The sequence below is a fragment of the Rhinoderma darwinii genome, chromosome 10 (assembly GCF_050947455.1).
Source record: "Rhinoderma darwinii isolate aRhiDar2 chromosome 10, aRhiDar2.hap1, whole genome shotgun sequence".
Lineage (NCBI taxonomy): Eukaryota > Metazoa > Chordata > Amphibia > Anura > Rhinodermatidae > Rhinoderma > Rhinoderma darwinii.
Genome location: NC_134696.1, coordinates 102,738,022 through 102,762,179, shown reverse-complemented (window position 1 = coordinate 102,762,179; position 24,158 = coordinate 102,738,022). Strand labels below are relative to the sequence as shown.

Sequence of the window (24,158 nt, the reverse complement as noted above, 5' to 3'; positions counted from 1 at the left end):
TAGATAGATAGATAGATAGATAGATAGATAGATAGATAGATAGATAGATAGATAGATAGATAGATAGATATGTGATAGATAGATAGATGATAGATAGATAGATAGATAGATAGATAGATAGATAGATAGATAGATAGATAGATAGATAGATATGAGATAGATAGATAGATAGATAGATAGATAGATAGATAGATAGATAGATAGATAGATAGATAGATAGATAGATAGATAGATAGATAGATAGATATGAGATAGATAGATAGATATGAGATAGATAGATAGATAGATAGATAGATAGATAGATAGATAGATAGATAGATAGATATGAGATAGATAGATAGATAGATAGATAGATAGATAGATAGATATGAGATAGATATATAGATAGATAGATAGATAGATAGATAGATAGATAGATAGATAGATAGATAGATAGATAGATATGACATAGATACACGTTTTTCTTTCTTTTCTTTTACAGGCCAATGAAAGTGTGATAAGTGGTGACTGCAGTCAGGAATGTACTTGTAACCCGGGAGTTGGAATGAGATGTCGTACTTTGGGCTGTGCTGGGGATGAGAGTTGTGATGTTCTGGATGGTGTAAGGACTTGTGTCAAGAAAGGTAAGTTTAACAAGTTGGTTAAATAAAAATCCTAAAATATATTTATAAGTGTTAAAGTACAAATATCAGGGACTCTGAGTCATTAAAATCATCCATTTTTTGTGTGCCATGAGACATTTGCCATTTTTGAGTCTAAGTATTGGTGGGAAAGTAACCCAGCCATGAGGTGGCATAAGAAAGAGTTATCGAGCTGCACAAAACATATTATATTCTTAAAGGGACACACTTGATTAATCTCCCCCATTATCCTATGCTTGTCCTATGTTGCCCCGGTAGGGTCCTTCAGAATAGGACAGTGGTGGATATAGTGGTAAGATTACGTCCCTGTCTTGTGAGTTTATTCCTCTTTTAATGCACAACAATATCCTTCTGGCTTTAGAAGCAGCTGATTGACCTTGCAAGTTTTGTTAGTTTATTAGTCTTTTTTAACATCTCACATGCTCTAAATCTGTTTCATAAAAACTTTTAGACCCTTGTAAGAACAAAGCGTGTCGTTTGAAGGAGACCTGCCAAGTTCAAGATGGGAAGGCAGTGTGTGTACCAGACTACACTGGTCTATGCTGGGCATGGGGGGATCCTCATTTCCACACCTTGGATGGAACAGAATTCAGCTTCCAAGGCACCTGCAGTTACATACTATCACAGTACGCTGGTAACGACTCTACCCTGGAACCGTTCCAGATCGTAATAAAGAATGATAACAGAGGTACTGAAGACGGCTCATTCGTCAAGAAGATGGAGATCAATATTTATGGCACTACAATCAGCGCTAATGTTGGAGAGTTCCCTAAAATACGAGTAAGTTGTGTAAATCAATGCACTTGAAAATCCCCCTTTAAAAATCCTTCAGAAGGTCAACATCAACGAAGGAAAACACAATTATCACAGTCCAGATCCACCACAGCTCATCACAAAAAAGGTTTTCCAATCGGGATGATTCCTATAAGTTACACATAGAGGGCAAACATTTTTTCAAATCTGGCATTAGAAAAATAAAAGAGATTTTTATATGGTTTATTGTTTAATTATTGTTTCATTTTTTACGCAGGTTGATAATGAGCAAACAAATTTGCCCGCAAGTCTAGCTAAAGGGAAAATCAAGGTGAGTCGCAGTGGCATGACGGCAATTGTTGAGACTGAATCTGGTGTAACGGCAACTTTCGACTGGAATTGGCACGCCACAGTATCCGTTCCCAGTAGCTATTACAATGCTGTGTCTGGTCTCTGTGGAAACTTCAACCAAGATCCAACAGATGATCAACAATCCCCCAATGGAACCAGAGTCGACTCTACTGTAGACTGGGCAGGATCATGGAAAGTCTACGATCGAGATCCATTCTGCTTCGACTCTTGTCCTGGCCAATGTCCAATCTGTGAAGAAAGCAAGAAGAAACTTTATGGGGGAGATGATAAGTGTGGCATCATGTTCAAAAAAGATGGACCTTTCCGAGAATGTATCTCCAAAGTCAGTCCAAATAAGTTCTTTGATGGTTGTCTCTACGATGTCTGTCTGAATGATGGAGCTCAAGTCATTCTTTGTCAAGCCCTGGAGTCATATGCCAGCACTTGTATGAGTCAAGGAATACAGATTTATGACTGGAGAACACCTTCTGCCTGCCGTAAGAACTTATTTAAGGGAATATCTGTAGATAAGTTTGTATATATTAACCCCTTCCCGACATCCGCCGTATATATATGGCACACATCGGGTGTCGGCATTAGGAGCGGGCTCACGGGCTGAGCCGGCTCCATAGAACAAGTATGTCAGCTGTTTGTTACAGCCGACACTTCCGGGTAACGAGCGCGATCCCGCTCGTTTTAACCCATTAAATGACAAAAACAGGGGGGCGACCTGCTGCAATGTTCCAACGCCCCCCGCGGCGAGATCTGGGGGTGCCATTAGTTGGCATGGCAGCCTCTGGGCCTGATGAAGGCCCCCAGGTCTGCCATGTTTGTACTTCTATGAAGCCCTTCATGGGAGACTGTCACGATATACTGCAATACATTAGTATTGCATATATCATGCAAGCGATCCAGCGATCGCTGGTTCAAGTCCACTAGGGGGACAAGTAAAAAACAGTAAAGTTACGTTGTTTTTTTTTAAAAAAAAAGTTCAAAAAAACTCATCTTTTCCCATTTTACCTCAAGTACAATGTAAAAAAATAAAAATTAACATAACGGGTATCGATGCATCCGTAAAAGTCTGAACCATTGCAATTCGTTCATTATTTAGTCCGCACAGTGACCGCCATAAAAAAATTAAATAAATTAAAACGTCAGAATTGCTGTTTTGTGGTCACTTCATCTTCCACAAAAAAATGAAATAAGTGAACAAAAAGTTTAATGTACCCCCAAAATGTTATGAATAGAAACAACAGCTCGTCCCGCAAAAAAGTAGCCCTCGTACCGCTAAATTGGCAGAAAAATAAAAAAAGTTATGGCTCTCAGAATGTGGCAACAAAATTCAAATATTATTTTTAACAATCCGTTTTTCCATTGTAAAAGTAGTAAAACATATAAAAAACTAAATAAATATGGTATTACTATAATCATATTTATGCACAGAATAATGCACCGTTTTTACCGCACGGTTAACTCTGTAAAAAAAAAAAAAAACACCCAAAGGATTGAGGAATCACAGTTTTTTTCCTATTCCACCCCACAAATGTTTTTACAGTTTTTCACTACATTATATGGTACAATAAGAAAATCTACAACTCGTCCTGCAAAAAACAAGCCCTCATAGGGCATTATTGATGGAAAAATAAAAAAGTTACGGCTTTTGGAAGGTGGGGAGGAAAAAACTAAAGTGAAAATATGAAAAATGGCTGCGGCGGGAAGGGGTTAATAATAGTTGTTGCGGATAGGGCAATTGGTGTCCATTTGATGTATTGTATTAGGGCATATGGACGTCATAGAGGGGGGGGGGGGGTCTCAGCAGAACCATCCATGCGCTGTAATCCCGGGGATAAGAGTGGTTCACTGGGTATTTTAGTAGCCAGACCCATGGTAATCAGCTGGTTATATTCGAGGTGGCCTCAATCTGAGAAGACGTTAAAAACCTCCTTTAAGCTTTTCAGGGCCGGGTATATGGAAGGGCTTGAAGTCATGGGAATCAAGTAATAAATTGTCAGATTTGTTTTTAGCCCATAATAATTCCTCCATTGTTTGTTCATTTTAGCCAAAACATGTGAAGATCCGAACAGTCACTATAACGCCTGTGGAAATGCTTGTCCAGCCAGTTGTACCAACCGAGATGCTCCAGCAAAATGCACCAAACCTTGTATAGAAACTTGTGAATGCAAAAACAAGATGGTCCTCAGTGGTGACAAATGTGTTCCCATCACAAAATGCGGATGTCAACAAAACGGCAGATATTATGATCCCCACCAGACCTGGTACAATGAGAAATGCAACGTGCAATGTAAATGTGATCCAGACCTGGCCCAGGTGGTCTGCCAGTCAACCAGATGCAAAGACAGCGAGACGTGCCAAATTGTTAACGGGATACGAGGCTGTTATCCCGACAAGTACTCCACGTGCACAGCCTCGGGAGATCCTCACTACACCATGTTTGACAAAAAGAAAATAGACTTTATGGGTACATGTATCTACCAACTGGTTGGTGTAACATCAAAGGACCCATCGCTGACCCAATTCACTATCAAGGTTCAGAATGACCACCGTGGTAACAAAGCCGTGTCCTTCACCAAACATGTGATATTCGAGGTCTACAACAAAACTATAACCATGAGTAAAGACCACCCACAAAAGATCAAGGTAAAATATATCTATTTTATTGACATTATGGGACAAAATGTTGAGTTGTTCATCCTAAAATCAAAAAGCAACTACTTTGGTCTGATAGTGGCACCCTATGTAACACTTCATAGGACCATTGTGTATGGTGAGGAACCATTGGTTGGAATGGGTAGTTGACACTGTATTTGACCAATAGCTCGGAATGTCCAATGAACTGGTAGCCATTAAGGTCCTGAATTTCCAATGGCCTTGATTTTATTTTTTTTTTACATTTTGGACTTAACATCAAGTAAAGCAACAGGAACCATTAGTGAAAGGGAATAGTGAAATGATCGGAGCTTTTCAAAATGGACTTGTGAAGGTTGTTATTCAATATTATAGTTATAGGATATGTTATGAGTGACATGTATCTAACCTTTGAATATATTTTCAATAGGTTAATGAACGTTTTGTGAACTTGCCTTATTATTTTGAGTCTACGAAGCTCATCGCCTACATTTCGGGATTCAATATAGTGGCCAAGACAGATTTTGGCCTGACTCTAAGTTTCGATGGATGGAGCTATGTTACTGTAAATCTGCCAAATACTTACAAAGGAGTTGTCAACGGTTTGTGTGGAAACAACAATGGAGACCCTAATGATGATTTCACCTTACAAAACGGAGTAAAGGCCAAAAATCCTGAAGAATTTGGAAAGCACTGGAAGGTGGGAGTCGTAGAAGGATGTGAAGATATTTGTCTAGATTGTCCCAAGTGCAATGAGGCTGAAAAGGATGTTTACAAGGGAGACCAGTATTGTGGACTTCTTATCAAACCTGATGGGCCATTCAGCCAGTGCTACGATGTTATTGATCCAACGCCTTTCTTTGATGATTGCGTATTTGATGCGTGTGCATACAAGGGGCGGCAATCCTTTGTCTGTGCCGGCATTGCATCTTATGTTTCTGAATGTCAAAAGAATGGTTCTTCGATCGAGGAATGGAGGACGCCATCTTTCTGTGGTAAGTTTCTTTCATGTAGAATACCCAACAGTAGATCATCCATGGGTTCAACTTTGAGAACTCTCCTTAAATGTAACATAAGCCTTGATTCCCCCATATATTCTGCCTACAAAAAAGGATATGCTGTATTTATGAGTCCTCTTTTATCTTTACAGAACTCACATGTTCCCCGAATAGTCACTACAAACTCCTTGGAGATGGATGTCCCGTCACTTGTGTAGGTCTTATACCTCCACCAAGCTGTATTAAATCCTTCACTGAAGGGTGCTACTGTGACGATGGCTTTGTACGGAGTGGAGAAGACTGCGTGCCTATTGCAGAGTGCGGCTGTGTCTTTGAAGATCTGTATTATAAGTTGGGTCAAGAATTCTTCACTGACAATCTGTGCCACAAGAAATGTACATGTGGAAACAATGGCATCACCACCTGCCAGGACCATACCTGTGGCGCCAATGACGAATGCAAAGTGGTGGATGGTGTTCTAGGTTGTCATGCTAAAGAGTTTGGCCAATGCATTGCTTGGGGAGATCCCCACTATATCACCTTCGATAACCACTACTATGATATGCAGGGCACCTGTCTCTACACCCTTGTCAGAGTTAATACCAGTCAAGTCCTCTTTGACGTTAAAGTGGAAAATGAACCATATGGAAATGTAGCCGTCACCAAATCCGTAATGGTGACCGTAGGAAACCACATCATACATTTGGGAAGAGACAGAACCTGGAGCATTGAGGTTAGTAATAAAGTTTTTAGATTAATACTCTTGTAACATGACCAACTCTTCATCATGGTTCGTCAATTATGTAAACTTACAATACAATTTTTTTCCTCTATATTTTAGGTAAATGGAGAGAAGTATAATATTCCTTGTAGGTCACCAAAACAAGAATGCTGGATAAACCAAGAAGGAAATAATGTGATAATTCAGACCATATACGGCTTTAAGGTGTTATTCGACCAGCAATACTATGTTTCAGTCTGGGTACCCAGCTCATATGCCGGGCTCACTCAAGGCCTCTGTGGAAATTACAATAAGGACTCCAGAGATGACTACCGTCTTCCTAATGGGACTCTTGTCACTGATTCGACATTATTTGCTCAGTCCTGGACAGCGGCTAGAGATGGATCGAATTGTAGAGGATGTTCTGGTAGTCAATGTCCTACTTGTGGTGAAGCTGCAACCACCAAAGCTAATTCTCCAAACAACTGTGGAATTATTGCAGACCCTCAAGGTCCCTTTAAGGACTGCCATGCCCTGGTTTCTCCAGATACATATGTAAAGAGCTGTGTATTTGATGTTTGTGCCGGACGTGGTGGTCAGGAAGCCTTTTGTGCCAGTCTACAAGCCTACACAGCACTATGCCAAGAGAAAGGAGCCAAAGTTCAATCTTGGAGAGATGTTGCTGGTTGCTGTAAGTTATGTTCCATGTTTCTCTGGCAGCTCAATTAATAGGGCACAGGACTTGCTCTAATACAATAAATAGTGGAGTAAAATGAATAAGAAAAGCAACTTTCTTATGTAGACATGTCAGGGTAATATACGGTGTAAATCCTTCGGCACCCCTACACGCATTTTGCCACCTTTGTCAGATGACATCTTGATGTAGGTGGTGAAACGTGTGTCAAGAATTTTTTCTGCGGACCAGGAGCTTAAGTTTCTCTCTTGTCTACATCTGTGTGACTGGTCCATAGGTCATACATTCATATAAAATCAATCACCCTCGACTGCCATAGTCCAAAAGACTATATAATATATATTCATGCTACCTACTTTTAAGGAATATTCTCAAAGGTAACGATGTGAATTTAAAGGGTTCTCCGCTTTGGACAATCCCTACTTGTTAGAAGGGTGACTTAACAATAAGTTGATCACAAAGTGTCCTCCTGCTCGGACCCCCAGGGAAATACAGTAGCAAGTGTTCAATTTCCCATAAGCGCACATGGTCATTCTAGGAGTTGTAGTTTCCTAACAGCTGAGGAACCATCACAGGTAGAAATTCTCATGTTATTGAAATCTCCAATACACTACACAAGCTTAAAACCTACATCTTAGGTGGCCAAGTTTCACCATTATCTTACTTATTGTTGGATGAACTTTTACTTCCCCACATAGTCCTCTAGAGCGAGAGAGACTCATTGAAGTAACTCTCCACTCTGGACAAGAGATGAGGGTTCCTAACAGAAGACCCCCTTCTATCGACTCAGAATTCCCTAATAAATCATATGAAAATGGGTTTTAGAGATGATCGAGACACCAAAAGGATAAATGTTCCTCCAGCATTTAGTCTTCGTGATGTGACGCTTCTTCTCCAACCTCATAATATTCTCTTCTCCTCTCAGCATTTAGTCTTCGTGATGTGACGCTTCTTCTCCAACCTCATAATATTCTCTTCTTCTCTCAGCATTTACGTGCCCAGCCAAAAGTAGCTACTCTCTATGTACCCGGACCTGTGACTTCACCTGCTATGGTCTCCTAGCTCCAAACGCTTGCACCAACAGATGTTATGAGGGATGTGAGTGTGACCCCGGTCATGTATTTGATGGGAACAGCTGTGTGACAATAGACCATTGCGGATGTTTACATAATGGGAGGTATCTGAAGGTAAGATACGAACTTATAATATTAAATTCAAGGATATGGTTGGTGAGTTAGAAAGATACAATGATATGATGTACTTTATACAATATAGTTGTGTGGAGTTTTAGCAAATATATGTATTAGTATATTATGTTATATTATTATTTTATAGGCAAATGAAAGTTTGCGGAATGAGGATTGCACTCAGGAATGTACTTGTGATCCCAAGTTGGGACTTACCTGTCATAACTGGACTTGTGCCAAAGACGAGAAATGTCAACTTCTGGATGGTGTGAGGTCCTGTGTCAGCACAGGTGAGCACAGTAAGGTCCTAGTGACTGTATAGACTCTATAATAACTTTCTGAAAAATTCATTTCATTGAAGGGGTGAACTATCTTTATCAGATCTGAGGGGTCCAACTCCCGGCAGCCTTGCCAATCAACTGACTGAAGGGGCCACAATATTTCAGGGAGCGCCACTGTTCACCAGGCACAACACCGTACATTTGGTAGTGGCTATGTCTGGTATTGCAGCTCAGTCCCATCAATTCATACTATCAAAGGGGCCTTTTCCTGTTTCTATAGTAAAGTGGGATGGATTCCATTGAATAACCAAAAAGATCTCATGTTCTTACCCCCTTTTTGTATCATTCCAGACCCTTGCAAATTTAAGACATGCCGTTTGAAGGAGACCTGTAAAGTTCAAGATGACAAAGCGGTGTGTGTACCGAATTATACCGGCCTGTGCTGGGCATGGGGAGATCCTCATTTTCACACCTTTGATGAGAAAGACTTCAGCTTCCAAGGCACCTGCAGCTACGTCCTTTCTAAATATTCTGGTAACAATGACACCCTGGAGCCATTCGAGGTCACCATAAAAAATTATAATAGAGGAAGCCAAGCAGCATCGTTCGTCAGGAGGATGGAAATCACGATTTATGGCATTAAAGTTAGTTCTCAAGTGGGAGAATTCCCTAAAATCAGAGTAAGTTTTAAACAAATAGTTACTTCTTAAATGACTCTATGACTACAAAGCATAAGAAAAAGTCAAAATTATAACTATAAACCAGGTCTTCTGTGTTCAGTCCGAGCCCAAAAAATACAAAAAAAGTCTACCCATTAATAACTGAAACAGTCTTACCGCTTTGTGTCTACAGCTCTTATGCAGACCTATGTGTCTATACATATATACACTGTGTGGTCTGATCCTGTAGCCAGATATTACTCCACTTCCAGTACCTACTCTTCTTGATAACCTACAAACACTAAAAATGGGGACAGATGAATTTTGAGTTTGACGACACACTGTTTTTTTTTAGTCTGTAACTATAGAGACACGTAGATCTGTATAGGAGCTGTGTACATAAAATGGTAGAAGAGGTGTAACTAAGAATATTTACAAAGTTGCTTCGTTTGTAAGTGAAATAGGTGCAAAAGTGTTCATACCCTCTAAGAAGCAGTTCAATGCAGAGTATTTATACATACATGTGATTAGTATCCATATGTAAGTAAAGCATTAGGGGGTGAAATATATCACCTTATATGAATTTGGCCAAAAATATAAATACTTCCTATCCTGCTCATTACTCCACATTGTCTAAGACCTCAACCGCCCTATACTGTAAATTGCCCTATAAGTTAAATTCTTAGGATGACAAATTATTGTGCCATGGGGTTGGAGTACCAAGACCAGAAGATAACCGGTTGTCTGTTCAGGAAACTGTAGAGGAGTAGTTTTCAATCTGTGGCTCCCACGTAATTGGGAAACTACAACTTCTAGCGTGCCCTGGCATTCACATGCTGGAAGTTTTAGGTTCTCGACAACTGGAGAGCAACATAGAGGATATTAAAGAACAGTTCCAGGCAGAATTTCATTCATGGAGACTATGACCTCGTAATGACCAAAGCTCAAAACTTGAATATTAGGTGATCATGCTCCATCATTATTGTTCACTGAACTTGTACTTCTTTAAACAGGTGGATGAGGAGCTAACAAACTTGCCTGTCAGTCTATCTGGAGGGAAACTGAATGTTAGTCGCAGTGGATTGATAGCTGTTATTGAGACTGAATCTGGTGTGACGGCAACTTTCGACTGGAATTGGCACGCCACAGTATCCGTTCCCAGTAGCTATTACAATGCCTTGTCTGGTCTCTGTGGAAACTTCAACCAAGATCCAAATGATGATCAACAATCTCCTAATGGAACCCTAGTCAATGCCACCGAAGACTGGGCAGCTTCATGGAAAGTCTACGATCGAGATCCATTCTGCTTCGACTCTTGTCAAGGCCAATGTCCAACCTGTGAAGAAAGCAAGAAGAAACTTTATGGGGGAGATGATAATTGTGGCATCATGTTTAAGAAAGATGGACCTTTCCGAGAATGTATCTCCAGAGTCAGTCCAAATAAGTTCTTTGATGCTTGTCTTTTTGATTCCTGTATGAATAACGGAGCTAGAAATATTCTTTGTCAAACACTAGAGACATATGCCAGTACTTGTCTGAGCCAAGGAATACAGATTTATGACTGGAGAACACCTTTGAGCTGTTGTAAGTACTTGATTTTTCTTTACAGTCCTCCATATTTACCCAGGAGATAATATTCTACTTTCATTCTGGCCATTTTTCAGTTTAAAATGAATGTATGTTAAGAAAATTAGATATTAAGATTTTTATCATAAACATATTTTTTTAAATGTGAGCTTTTTTTGTCACTAGAGATGTAAAAGAAAATACTAAAATATAACAGTTTCCACTGAAGCACAAATAATAGGCTTACATTTCTTGTTTTCTACCGTTCACTTTTCAGCTTTGCTGTGTAGACTGAGACAAAGTCAGCAGAGTCATCTGATTATCATTAGAGGACTGGTTCAGCAGAGTCATCTCAATATCATAGAGGGCAGGGTCAATAAAGTAATCTCATTATTATCAGATAGTGTGGTCACCAGAGTCATCCCATTTTCATTAGAGGACTGGTTCAGCAGAGTCATCTCAATATCATAGAGGGCAGGGTCAATAAAGTCATCTCATTATTATCAGAGAGTGTGGTCAGCACAGTCATCTCATTTTCATTAGAAGACTGGATCAGCAGAGTCATCTCATTATCATAGAGGGCAGGGTCAATATAGTCATCTTATTATTATCAAAGAATGTGGTTAGCAGAGTCATCTCATTATCATAGAGGGCAGGGTCAATTGAGTCATCTGATTATAATAAGAAGGCCGGGGCAGCGGAACCATCTCATTTTCATTAGATAATTATTATTTAATTACAGCTTTAATGTACTTCTGAAGCCTCGGATAGGGCAGGATAGTAACATTATACACAGATCACACATATAAGCTCTTTATGCACCTCCCCTGGTCTCTGGGGGAGGGGCTGCAATCCATCACTTCCTTGAGACTGTAATAGTCTATTGAAATTCCTGTGACAATTAAACTCCATCAATTGCAGCCGCCATAAATCACACACACCCTGTATACAGACAATACCCAGGGAATTTGCTTTATAATTATTTATTTTTTTAAACCTACAACTTAAGTAAGTTATGACGAAATGATACACTGTGTTATATCTAGTACAGGGCCTGAAGGGGCGGGGCATGACACAATAATTCTCTCTTTGATGTTCTTTAAATCACAGTTTCATGCCCCTTCCCCCATACCCTGCACCAAGCATAAAACTGTTTTTCTTGGAGTGTTCCTTTAATTTTCTGTGCAGTATTGTTCTTGCATTAATGAAACGTACTTTTAATTATTTCAGTTAAGTTGTGTGAGGATAAGAACAGCCATTATAACGCCTGTGGAAATGCTTGTCCGGCCAGTTGTTCTGACAGAAATGCTCCCGCAAAATGCACAAAGCCCTGCGTGGAAACATGCGAATGCAACAAAAACATGGTCCTAAGTGGAAACCAATGTGTTTCCATCTCAAGCTGCGGATGTCAACACAATGGAAGATATTACGAGCCTAATCAGTCCTGGTCCAATGAGAAATGCAGCGAAGTATGCAAATGTGACCCGATCCTGGGAATTGTGAATTGTCAGGAAACCAGCTGTAAAGACAGTGAGTCGTGCATGGTGGTCAACGGGGAACGCGGCTGTTATCCTACTGAGTTCTCCACTTGTACGGCTTCTGGGGACCCCCATTATCAGACATTTGACGGTAGAAGATTTCCATACATGGGTAGCTGCATTTATCAGCTGGTGAAGGTAACATCCAATGACTCGTCCCTGGTCCAATTCACAATCAACGTCGAGAACGATCACCGAGGGAACAACGCAGTGTCCTTCACAAAAGACGTAACACTGGAGGTCTACAACAAAACGGTAACCATGAGTAAAGATCACCCGCAACAGATCAAGGTGAGGATTCCATTATTGTAATTATACATGTAAAGAAAACACATAATCATAGAGATTAACATAATAAAAGGGGTTTTATAGGATTAGATAAACATGGCTGCTTTCATCCAAAAACAGTGCCACAACTTTCCACAGGTTGTTTGTGGTATTGTAGCTCAGTCCCATTCTCTTCAATGGGACTGCGTTGCAATACTAAACACAATTCATGTACAGATGTGACGCTGTTTCTGAAAGAATACAGCCAAGTTGTTCTAATTGTTGAAACCCCCCCCCTAATACACCACAACTAACACAGAAGTAAACCTTTAGAAGTATTTAAAATATTAGATAAATAGATGATAGATAGATAGATAGATAGATAGATAGATAGATATGAGATAGATAATAGATAGATAGATAGATAGATAGATAGATAGATAGATAGATAGATAGATAGATAGATAGATAGATAGATAGATAGATAGATATGAGATAGATAGATAGATAGATATGGGATAGATAGATAGATAGATAGATAGATAGATAGATAGATAGATAGATAGATAGATAGATAGATAGATATGAGATAGATAGATAGATAGATATGGGATAGATAGATAGATAGATAGATAGATAGATATGAGATAGATAGATAGATAGATAGATAGATAGATAGATAAATATGAGATAGATAGATAGATAGATAGATAGATAGATAGATAGATAGATAGATAGATAGATAGATAGATAGATAGATATGAGATAGATAGATAGATAGATAGATAGATAGATAGATAGATAGATATGAGATAGATAGATAGATAGATATGAGATAGATAGATAGATATGAGATAGATAGATAGATAGATAGATATGAGATAGATAGATAGATAGATAGATAGATAGATATGAGATAGATAGATAGATAGATAGATATGAGATAGATAGATATGAGATAGATAGATAGATAGATAGATAGATAGATAGATAGATAGATAGATAGATAGATAGATAGATAGATGATAGATAGATAGATAGATAGATAGATAGATAGATAGATAGATAGATATGAGATAGATAGATAGATATGAGATAGATAGATAGATAGATAGATAGATAGATAGATAGATAGATAGATAGATAGATAGATAGATAGATAGATAGATAGATGATAGATAGATGATAGATAGATATGAGATAGATAGATAGATAGATAGATAGATAGATAGATAGATAGATAGATAGATAGATAGATAGATAGATAGATAGATAGATAGATATGAGATAGATAGATAGATAGATAGATAGATAGATAGATAGATAGATAGATAGATAGATAGATAGATAGATAGATAGATAGATAGATAGATGATAGATAGATATGAGATAGATAGATAGATAGATAGATGATAGATAGATAGATAGATAGATAGATAGATAGATAGATAGATGATAGATAGATAGATAGATAGATATGAGATAGATAGATAGATAGATATGAGATAGATAGATAGATAGATAGATAGATAGATAGATAGATAGATAGATATGAGATAGATAGATAGATAGATAGATAGATATGAGATAGATAGATAGATAGATAGATAGATATAGATAGATAGATAGATAGACAGATAGTGGTTATTTCATAGGTTGTAATAAAGATCCTTAATTTTGCTTCAGGTTGATGGACGCCTCACAGAATTACCGTATTATTACTACAATGAGTTGAGACCACAGGTAATTGTCTACATTTCTGGAGCTGATGTGGTTCTGAAAACGGACTTTGACCTCACTGTGATGTATGATGGCTGGAACTACCTCCGTGTGATAGTGCCGGGCACATACAAGGGAGCGGTCAATGGTTTGTGTGGTAACAACAATGGAGACCCCTCTGATGATTTCACAACTGGTGATGGTAAAACGGTGAAAAGTCCAGAAGAATTAGGAGAACACTGGAAGGTGGGACATGTGGACGGATGTTCAGATGAATGCCCAGATTGCCCCAAGTGTACTGAGGCTGACAAAGACGTCTTCAAGAGTGACCAGTATTGTGGGCTTCTTATCAAACCTGAGGGACCCTTTAGTCAATGCCATGCTTCTATCGATCCATCTCCTTTCTTTGACGACTGTGTCTTTGATGCATGCGCATACAAAGGTCATCAATCTATTGTCTGTGGCAGTATCTCAACTTACGTCTCCGAGTGTCAAAGAAACGGTTCCCTCATCAAGGAATGGAGAACACCATCTTTTTGTGGTGAGTCTCATTGTAGTTTGGGCTCATTTATTGTCATTTCTCAATACAGATTTGCATGATATTTATCAATTCTATTGTTACTTTATTCGACAGAGTGGACTTGTCCCAGCAACAGTCATTACGAGCTGTCTGGAAATGGATGTCCTTCTAACTGCTATGGACTCACATTAGTCTGCGAAAAATCCCCTACAGAAGGATGCTACTGTGACAATGGCTTCATACAGAGTGGACAAGACTGCGTGCCTATTGCAGAATGCGGCTGTGTTGTTAACAATGCATACTATAAATTGGGGCAAGAATTCTTCATCGATGATCTGTGCCAGAAGAAATGTACATGTGAAAACCATGGCATCACCACCTGCCAGGACCATACCTGTGGCACCAATGACGAATGCAAAGTGGTGGATGGTGTTCTAGGTTGTCATGCTAAAGAGCTTGGCCAATGCGTTGCTTGGGGAGATCCCCACTATATCACCTTCGATAACCACTACTATGATATGCAGGGCACCTGTCTCTACACCCTTGTCAGAGTTAATACCAGTCAAGTCCTCTTTGACGTTAAAGTCGAAAATGAGCCATATGGAAATGTAGCCGTCACCAAATCCGTGACAGTGACCATAGGAAACCACATCATATACTTGGAGAGAGGAAGAACCTGGAGCATTGAGGTCAGTAGTAAATTCGACAACGTTTCATAGACTTGTAGCCTAAGAATGGTCAGTTCTCCTACTTGGTTGAATAAGTCACATTTTATGTTTGATTTTAATCCTAGGTCAACAGAGAGAAGTATAATATTCCTTGTAGGTCACCAAAACGGGAATGCTGGATAAACCAAGAAGGAAATAATGTAATAATTCAGACCATATACGGCTTTAAGGTGTTATTCGACCAACAATACTATGTTTCAGTCTGGGTACCCAGCTCATATGCCGGGCTCACTGAAGGCCTCTGTGGCAATTACAATAAGGACTCCAGAGATGACTACCGTCTTCCTAATGGCACCCATGTCACTGATTTGACATTATTTGCTGAGTCCTGGACCGCGGCTAGAGATGGATCGAATTGTAGAGGTTGTTCTGGTAGTCAATGTCCTACTTGTAGTGAAGCAGGAACCACCGAAGCTAATTCGCCCACCAAATGTGGAATGATTGCAGACCCTCAAGGTCCCTTTAAGGACTGCCATGCTCTGGTTCCTCCAGATAGGTATGCCAAGAGCTGTGTATTTGATGTTTGTGCCGGACATGGTGGTCAGGGAGCCCTGTGTGCCAGCCTACAAGCCTACACAGCCCTATGTCAAGAAAAAGGAGTCAACATTAAATCCTGGAGGACGAATATCAACTGTCGTAAGTCATCTTCTTTTGCTTCTGAGTAATATCTTGAAGTAATGAATGTCTAACTGCTCCATTGAGGCTGAATTACGCTCATTGGGGTTATGACTCCATATGGCTTTTAATTTTTTAGATTTTTTTTAAATAATATTTTTGGAGGTAAACTCAACATACTGTGATAGTTAGCTCCTAGAAGACAGCAAAATCCTAGGGTTCATGATAATTAGAACATTTATAGGGGTGGTCTACTTTGGACAATCAATTTTTGGTAGAAGTTTCCTCCGATGATGAGCAAATCACAGATCGTTCTGGGGTCTTCAGGGATCATCCGTAATCCGTAACGGCACCTCACAGCAGGTCTTTAATTTCCCCACAGTGCCACCTCTGGTGAAATAAAAAAATTACATGGTGTATTTTTTGTGGACATGTTACTGTTTGTGTAAGGCATGGACGGGCCAGGTCCTCCATTGTGTGATGTTTTTTGTAGCCGCTCTCAGCTCTGTCTGATAGATGTGAGTTGCAAATGAGAGACCCCCTTAAGAAAACCCAAAAGCCATCTGGACCAGTTACAAGAAAAAAACTATCCTACTCTATAAGTCCATTATTTACATCACATGACCTACTCTTTTTATAATGTTTGATATTGGATTCCCTCCAAAACATTGTAGTAGCCCCTGTACAAGTGTTTGCTCAATCCATCATGTCTTTGCGATAACATTGTCTTCTCAATTTTCCGGCAGCCCTTTCATGTCCAGCCAACAGTCATTATGAACTATGTACCCGGACCTGCGACTTCACCTGTAACAGTCTCCTGGCTCCGAGCACTTGCAGTGACAAATGCTATGAGGGTTGCCAATGTGACTCTGGATACATGTTTGATGGGGACAAATGTGTTCCAGTGGACAACTGTGGATGTCATTATAATGGAAGATATATGAAGGTAGGCCAAGAGCTCGAAAGAGAAGCAACTTTTCTCATATATTTCCGTGACCAAATAATGTTATATAGAGATTTATGGAGGCGAGAACTAGCACGGGAGAGAAATAGGTTAGAATTCACACACATACTGATGAAGTTATGTCCGACTGTCATTTAACACTTAAAGAGGCTCTCCGCCTAAAAAAAATTTCAGAACAATTTGGTTATTACAGTAGCCTGAGATACAGAATAATTTGATTTGACAGAAACCAAGCTAGTCTTCCTCGTCTCTGCCATAAGCACAACTTTGAGACAAACTGATCACCTGAGTCATGTCTGATGGTCTGTGATACGGCAGTGAAACTTTCTCAATCTCCATAAGGAACTCACATGAATGCGGCTTCTTCAGGTTAGGAAGGTTTATTGTGTGTACACAGAGCTCTGAATTCCTATTCAGAACTGATATCATCATTAATTACAGCAGTTTATATAGCCAATATGACGTATGTGTGACATGTGCACCAGGAGACAGAGAGACCAAGTGTACAATAGTATATGTTTACATTACGCAATGTCTGTAAGATAATATTAATTTATGATATACAAAGTGGTTACATGTCTATATAATATAATGCGGTAAAGATAAGGGTTCATTTATTGGTTGAACAGATGGAATTCCTGTGACTCTCTGTCTGGTAAGTCACGCAATAGAATCAGTGTAACTTCTGTTCTCCTACAAGACACATCACCATTCCCCATATTGATACATCAGCAAAAAGTTTAATTTCTTAATTCTTCCCTATGATTCCTCTCTCTGATTATTACCATTATCACATTACTAATCATAATAGTAGATATATTGTGGGTTATCTCCTGTGGATCTAGGGTACAATGGGACAGTTTTAGGTATAGGATTACTGTTATCATCTGACAATACGTGTACATTTAGTAGTGGCGTGCTCGCAGCTTTACAGGTTTTGCTCACTATACAAAGTATTACCTTGATATTTACCCAAATAATACCACATAGCAGAATGATCTGTAGAGCAGCATGACCTATAACACTGACCCATCCTCCTATACCACTGACCCATCCTCCTATACCACTGACCCATCCTCCTATACCACTGACCCATCCTCCTATACCACTGACCCATCCCCCTATACCACTGACCCATCCCCCTATACCACTGACCCATCCTCCTATACCACTGACCCATCCTCCAATACCATTGACCCATCCTCCTATACCACTGACCCATCCTCCTATACCACTGACCCATCCTCCTATACCACTGACCCATCCCCCTATACCACTGACCCATCCCCCTATACCACTGACCCATCCTCCTATACCACTGACCCATCCTCCAATACCATTGACCCATCCTCCTATACCACTGACCCATCCTCCTATACCACTGACCCATCCCCCTTTACCATTGACCCATCCTCCTATACCACTGACCCATACTCCTATACCACTGACCCATCCCCTATACCACTGACCCATCCCCCTATACCACTGACCCATCCTCCTATACCACTGACCCATACTCCTATACCACTGACCCATACTCCTATACCACTGACCCATCCTCCTATACCATTGACCCATCCTCCTATACCACTGACCCATCCCCCTATACCACTGACCCATCCTCCTATACCACTGACCCATCCTCCTATACCACTGACCCATCCCCCTTTACCACTGACCCATCCTCCTATACCACTGACCCATCCTCCTTTACCACTGACCCATCCTCCTATACCACTGACCCATTCTCCTATACCACTGACTCATCCTCCTATACCACTGACCCATCCCCTATACCACTGACCCATCCCCCTATACCACTGACCCATCCTACTATACCTTTAACCCCTTAAGGACACAGCCATTTTTTTTTTTCGTTTTTCACTTCCCGCCAAGAGCCATAACGTTTTTATTTTTCCATCAATAGAGCGGTGTGAAGGCTTATATTTTGCAGGAGGAATTTTAATTTGTATTGGTAGCATTTAAAGTACCATATAATGTACTGGAAAGCTGAAAAAAAATATTTGTGGTCTGAAATTGGAAAAAACTGCGATTCCTTCATTATTTTCTGGATTCCGTTTTTACGTTTTTGACCGTACGGTAAAAACAACAACTTAACTTTATTCTGTGGCTCAATACAATTTTGGTGATATCAAATTTATATAGATTTTTTTTATATTTTACTACTTAAAAAAAACCAAAAACTTTTTGTTAAAAGAAAAAAAAAATGTTGTTTTGTTTCGCCACATTCTGAGAGCCATAACATTCTTATTTTTCCGTGCATTGAGCAGTGTCATGGCTTATTTTTTGCGGGATGAGATTTCGTTTTTATTGGTACCAATTTCTGGTACATATGACGTTTTGATCACTTGTTATTAAACATTTTTTGGGAGCTAAGGTGATCAAAAACAGTGATTTTGGCGGTTTAAGTAATGCTATATTGTAATAGTTCAGACTTTTACGGACGCAACAATACCAATTTTGTTAACTTTTTATATTTTTCACGTTATTTTAAAGGAAAAATGGGAAAAGGGGGTTTTCTGAACTTTACATTTTTTAAAACATTTTTTCACTACTTTAAAACTTTTATTACACTTCTTTTCACACATTTTATTAGTCCCCCTAGGGGACTTGAATCAGCAATCGTTAGATCGTTGGTACAATATACTGCAATACTAATGTATTGCAGTATATCGTCAGTTTTACAGGCATCTGTTAAGCCCTGCCACAGGCAGAGCTTAACAGAGGCAGCGTAAAGGCAGCCCTGGGGGCCTTCACCTGGCCCCTGGGCTGCCATAACAACTATCATCACCCCCTGATCTTACTGCGGGGGGGGGGGGGGAGGTAAGTGGCCCCCTCCTTTCAACGCCTCAGGTGCTGCGGCCGCAATTGACCGCAGAATCTGAGGGGTTAAACAGCCAGGAACAGCACGATCGCTGCTCCTGGCTGTTAGTCCTGGGTGTCGGCTGTAAAACACAGCCGACACCCGCAGCAGATTCTACAATCTATAATATAAACTAAAATCTTCCTATGAAGAGTGGACATCTTGAAGAACCGGGCAGAAACGTCTAGTTGACTTGTCATTGGGGCATGCCCCTAGTCAGAGGCATAACTGAAAGCTCCTGGGCCCTAATGCAATACCTGTGGCAGGGCCCATCATCCACCATGTGCCATTTATTATACTGGTAGTAGACGGACCTATGGGTCAAATTTTCAAAATGCAACTACCTCTGCCCCCCCATTGCTGCATCGCTAGCAACCAGTATATCAGATTACTCATATCTTCAGTTCATGGCAGAATTGCCACTAACCAGAGGCAAGCAGAAGAGGGCCAGGAGGTTTGCCGGGACTTAACCTCATGTCCTTATCTTACCAACTGTGTTTTTGTAAAATAATTTTTGGTGTGGTACCTCTTTAAATTTTAACTTGCAATACCATGCCTGGACACAAGGAGTGCACTAATATTCAGGAATAGGCAATAGACTACTCTAAATCACCATCTAGTCCTGAAGCTACAGGTTGTTTTTTTTTTCAGAATCATAATGATTGTATTTTTAAGTTTGCATACATATAGCAAGGACATATTAATGGATGTTATACATAAAGTCTTAAATCAAGATATTTTGAGAGCTCAAATCCTTAAATCCTTAAATCCTTTAAAGGGGCTGTTAAACATTAGAAAAACATGACTGCTTTCTTCCAAAAACAGCGCCACAACTGTCTGTGGGTGTGTCTGGTATTGCAGTTCAGTTCCATTGAAGTGAATGGAGTTGAGCTGCAATACCACATACAACCTGGAGACAGGTGTGGTGCTATTTTTGGAAGAAAGCAGTCATGTTTTTCTAATATAAAGTAATTAAGAATTTTTAAATGTTCTTGAAAATGAAAAATTCTCCAAATTTCATACTACTATTATGTTTCAGGAAGGTGAATCCGTGGTTACAGAAGATTGCCGACAGCGCTGTAGCTGCCAGTCAGGGGTTTTGTCCTGCGTAAACTTAGGTTGTGCCAAAAATGAGATATGCCAACTGAGAGAAGGAGCGCGCAGCTGCCAGCCACTGGAATCTCAATGTATCTTAAGAACAAACCATAAGTTCATTTCTTTTGATGGGGTCTCTGGACAATTCCCAATGGAGGGGTCATATGTGATGTCATCATCTTGCAGCGAAGATGCCAAAGGGCGGTTCATGGTGGTCGTCGAGATGAAGAAATGCAGCAGTTCAAAAGAAGGAAGAGCTCTTCAAATATTCACATCCCAAGGGCTTATATCTGTGAACAGTCAACAGGACATCTGGGTGAGAATTTCATGGATGTCTTCTGAACAGTGTCGGACAGTTTTTAGAATTGAAATTTTTAAATTTTATTTTTAAATTAAGATCTATATATGGGCGACCTTAATGATTCATTTATGATTGGATGGTGGGGGTGGAGTGGGGTAATGATATTCCAACCATATTCGAACAAAAATGTCTCGATACAGGAACAATTAATGTTTTTTTTCAATGCCTTGTAGACTGAAAAAGTTGAATTCAGTGTAGATTTGACACCAAAATTTTTTTTTTGCATCATAATTTTGGGTTATTTTGGATATATAAGCAATTTTCTCATTTTTTACTCTAGCTAAATGGTTGGGAGCTTCAAGCCCCAAGAGATCTTGGAAATGGTACTGTGAAGATCCAGACATCCCAATCCGAAACAACTGTTGAGCTGCATGACCAGATAACGGTGACATTTAACAAAAATGGCGAAATTCGGTTATTCGGTAAGGAGAAGATATCCGGAAAGATTTGTGGACCTTGTGGAAACTTCAACAGAGATGCCAATGACGACCTCCGTCTAAAGAGTGGTGAAATCTCTTCAGACATCTCCTTTACAATCCGCTCTTGGATTGCGAAACACCTGAGCCCTTGGTAAGCATTACGGTCTTTTTTAACCCAAAAATTAGCTTCAATTAACAAATGTAATAGTTAAAGTTAAAGCAGGACTCCAGGATACCGCTCATTGAGGTTAATTTGCCTCAGTATACTTGATAAACCTCTCCTCATAATCCTATAATTGTTGTAATGGAAACAAACTCTCTCTGTGTGCTCTGACCTCCTGGTGAGCTTGTGGTGGGCTTGTGTTTGTACACAGTAGCCAATCAGAACAGGCAGATCTGCAGTGAAAGAGATTGGGAAGGCAGAGCAGCAAGCTAATCATCTGATAAGGAAGAGGTTGTTTCCAGACAAACTTAGACTCCAATAGACGAGTCAGGTCTGTTGGAGTCACCGATCATAGCTGTGTCCTAATGCTAAAAAATAGCCGACCCTTAAAGGGGTTGTCCAGGCACAGGCCGTTTTTTTTCTACTGATGACCTATCCTCAGTACTGCAGCTCAGCCGCTATACTGAGACTGGAGCCATCTTCTACCTGCACGGACATCCGGTGTCCAGAGGCAATCGGAGCAGCAGATCAATGCGGGAACCGGTTGTGGGACTACCCCCGATCATATACTGATGGATAGGCCATTAGTATGAAAAACCCCTTTAAGAAAGCATATCTTGTAATTGTATGTAATTGTGGTGAGACAGTTTAATGAATAGGGAAAAGAAGGCCAATCTACTTTCACAGTTAGGGGTGTAGATAAAGGGGTTGCTCCTGGGACCTTGTGCCTGAAGGGGCCCAAATGCCCCTATGCCACAAAAGAAGACACCAGTATTAGGTAGAACAGGTGGGGGACCCTGTATTGGGGCCCAAGAGCTTCAAGTTACACTTCAAGAAGATATTGGTCCAAGAAATAATAGTACAAATCCCATTAATTGTTTTCGTTCCAGATCAAGGCTCGACATCAATCCTAATCTATGACTTGTCAAAAACACTAACTTTTTTTTCTTTTTTCCTTTAGCTCGGTCTGAGGAGTTACATCAAAGCTTCTTTCCAAGGCAAAATGAATCTGCTTTACCTTCATATTACTCCACAACGAGAACGTATTCATGTCCCAAAAATTTGGATTCATCGATAGATTATGTATAAATGTAGATGCCCCCGTGGTCAATGTATCAAAACAATATCTCCTATCATCCAATTTGTTAAGGATTCTGCTAAGTTACTCTATAGATTGCTTATTGTACACATCCTATACAAGGCCACGGACGCGACAGCAGTTCCTTGAATATTTGTCTCATGATCAGTTTTGTATGCTGAACTTTTTGTTACTGTCTTTTTATTTTTGGAAATAATAGGCACAAATGCTGAGTTGGAGGTCAATATAACTAATAACAACTTATGGCGATAAAATTCTAATTCATGTCAAATGTTCAAATCATACAAAAATGTGAAATGTGAAATTTTAAATTCTGTTATTTACCAATAAATATAAAAAATAAAATAAAAGCTGGGAGATTTGTTTATTCTCATCAATCAATCTCTACATTAGTTTGATTATTCTTCACGTAAGTGGACGGATTCAGAGGGTTCACCCGACAATCTTATGAGTATGAGGGGTCTCACGGCTGTCCCCAATATCTGTTGTCAGGGAAGAATTAAGCATTTTTTTATGTCTAATCCTTTGTTACCTTGAGAGATAATCAGAACCGGTGGTGCCTATAGCAATACATATGCACGTCAGCCCAATATGAGCGTTCATTTTGGGATGTAGGGGCAAATAACAGACGGCTGACACAATGTTTTTTTTTTTAAATCAGATAATTTTTTTATTGAAGTTTCAAAATTATATAGTACAAAACATACTAAACAAACCCTATCCCAAACCCTCCCCCCAGGCACCATCACAAAATTCCAAATTAAATAGTATATGAAATAGAAATTGTACCAAATATCGAATACATTATTCACAAAATACAAGGTACATGGGAAAGATCATTTTCCAAATGTCAAGTAGCTTAATCATGTACAAGCATGTATAATACAAAACAGATATAATATATGGCAGATATTTAATCCTCTCTATTTCCCCCCTTCTCCTTATCCCACATCTATATACATAACCCCAATACCGTGTAAAGGCTGGCGGTCATACAGAGTCCCTGAATAAATTTTATAATATAGATTCCATTGCCCCTACCCATGGTCCCCATATGGATTCAAATTTTTTAAGCGTTTTGCGCTTTACATAGACAACCTTTTCCAATACAATAATTTTATTCACTTTTGCAATGAATTCGCTCCTAGTCGGCGGGGCGCCTTGTATCCAATGTAGGGCAATTAGTTTTCTAGCTATATATAGCAACCTTACAATAGCCAACCGCTCCAAAGTAGAGGGTGGGGTGTCCATAATACATCCCAAAACGCATTCCATAGGAGTCCCTTGCA

At 39.6% G+C, this 24,158-nt stretch overlaps 1 protein-coding gene across 1 annotated transcript in view; it reads left to right on the top strand.

Annotated features, from left to right (window-relative positions):
- LOC142662707 (IgGFc-binding protein-like) overlaps positions 1–22,741 on the top strand; it is a 44,014-nt gene extending 21,273 nt beyond the window's left edge. The window contains exons 19-37 of the mRNA XM_075840922.1: positions 482–623; positions 1,093–1,421; positions 1,672–2,242; positions 3,805–4,403; positions 4,822–5,386; positions 5,542–6,122; positions 6,231–6,801; positions 7,792–7,991; positions 8,140–8,281; positions 8,624–8,952; positions 9,945–10,515; positions 11,728–12,326; positions 13,989–14,562; positions 14,656–15,230; positions 15,335–15,905; positions 16,631–16,830; positions 20,772–21,143; positions 21,469–21,758; positions 22,732–22,741. Coding sequence (XP_075697037.1) covers positions 482–623; positions 1,093–1,421; positions 1,672–2,242; positions 3,805–4,403; positions 4,822–5,386; positions 5,542–6,122; positions 6,231–6,801; positions 7,792–7,991; positions 8,140–8,281; positions 8,624–8,952; positions 9,945–10,515; positions 11,728–12,326; positions 13,989–14,562; positions 14,656–15,230; positions 15,335–15,905; positions 16,631–16,830; positions 20,772–21,143; positions 21,469–21,758; positions 22,732–22,741 — 7,791 coding nt within the window. The remainder of the gene's footprint in view (positions 1–481; positions 624–1,092; positions 1,422–1,671; positions 2,243–3,804; positions 4,404–4,821; positions 5,387–5,541; positions 6,123–6,230; positions 6,802–7,791; positions 7,992–8,139; positions 8,282–8,623; positions 8,953–9,944; positions 10,516–11,727; positions 12,327–13,988; positions 14,563–14,655; positions 15,231–15,334; positions 15,906–16,630; positions 16,831–20,771; positions 21,144–21,468; positions 21,759–22,731) is intronic.
- Positions 22,742–24,158: the final 1,417 nt, after the last annotated feature.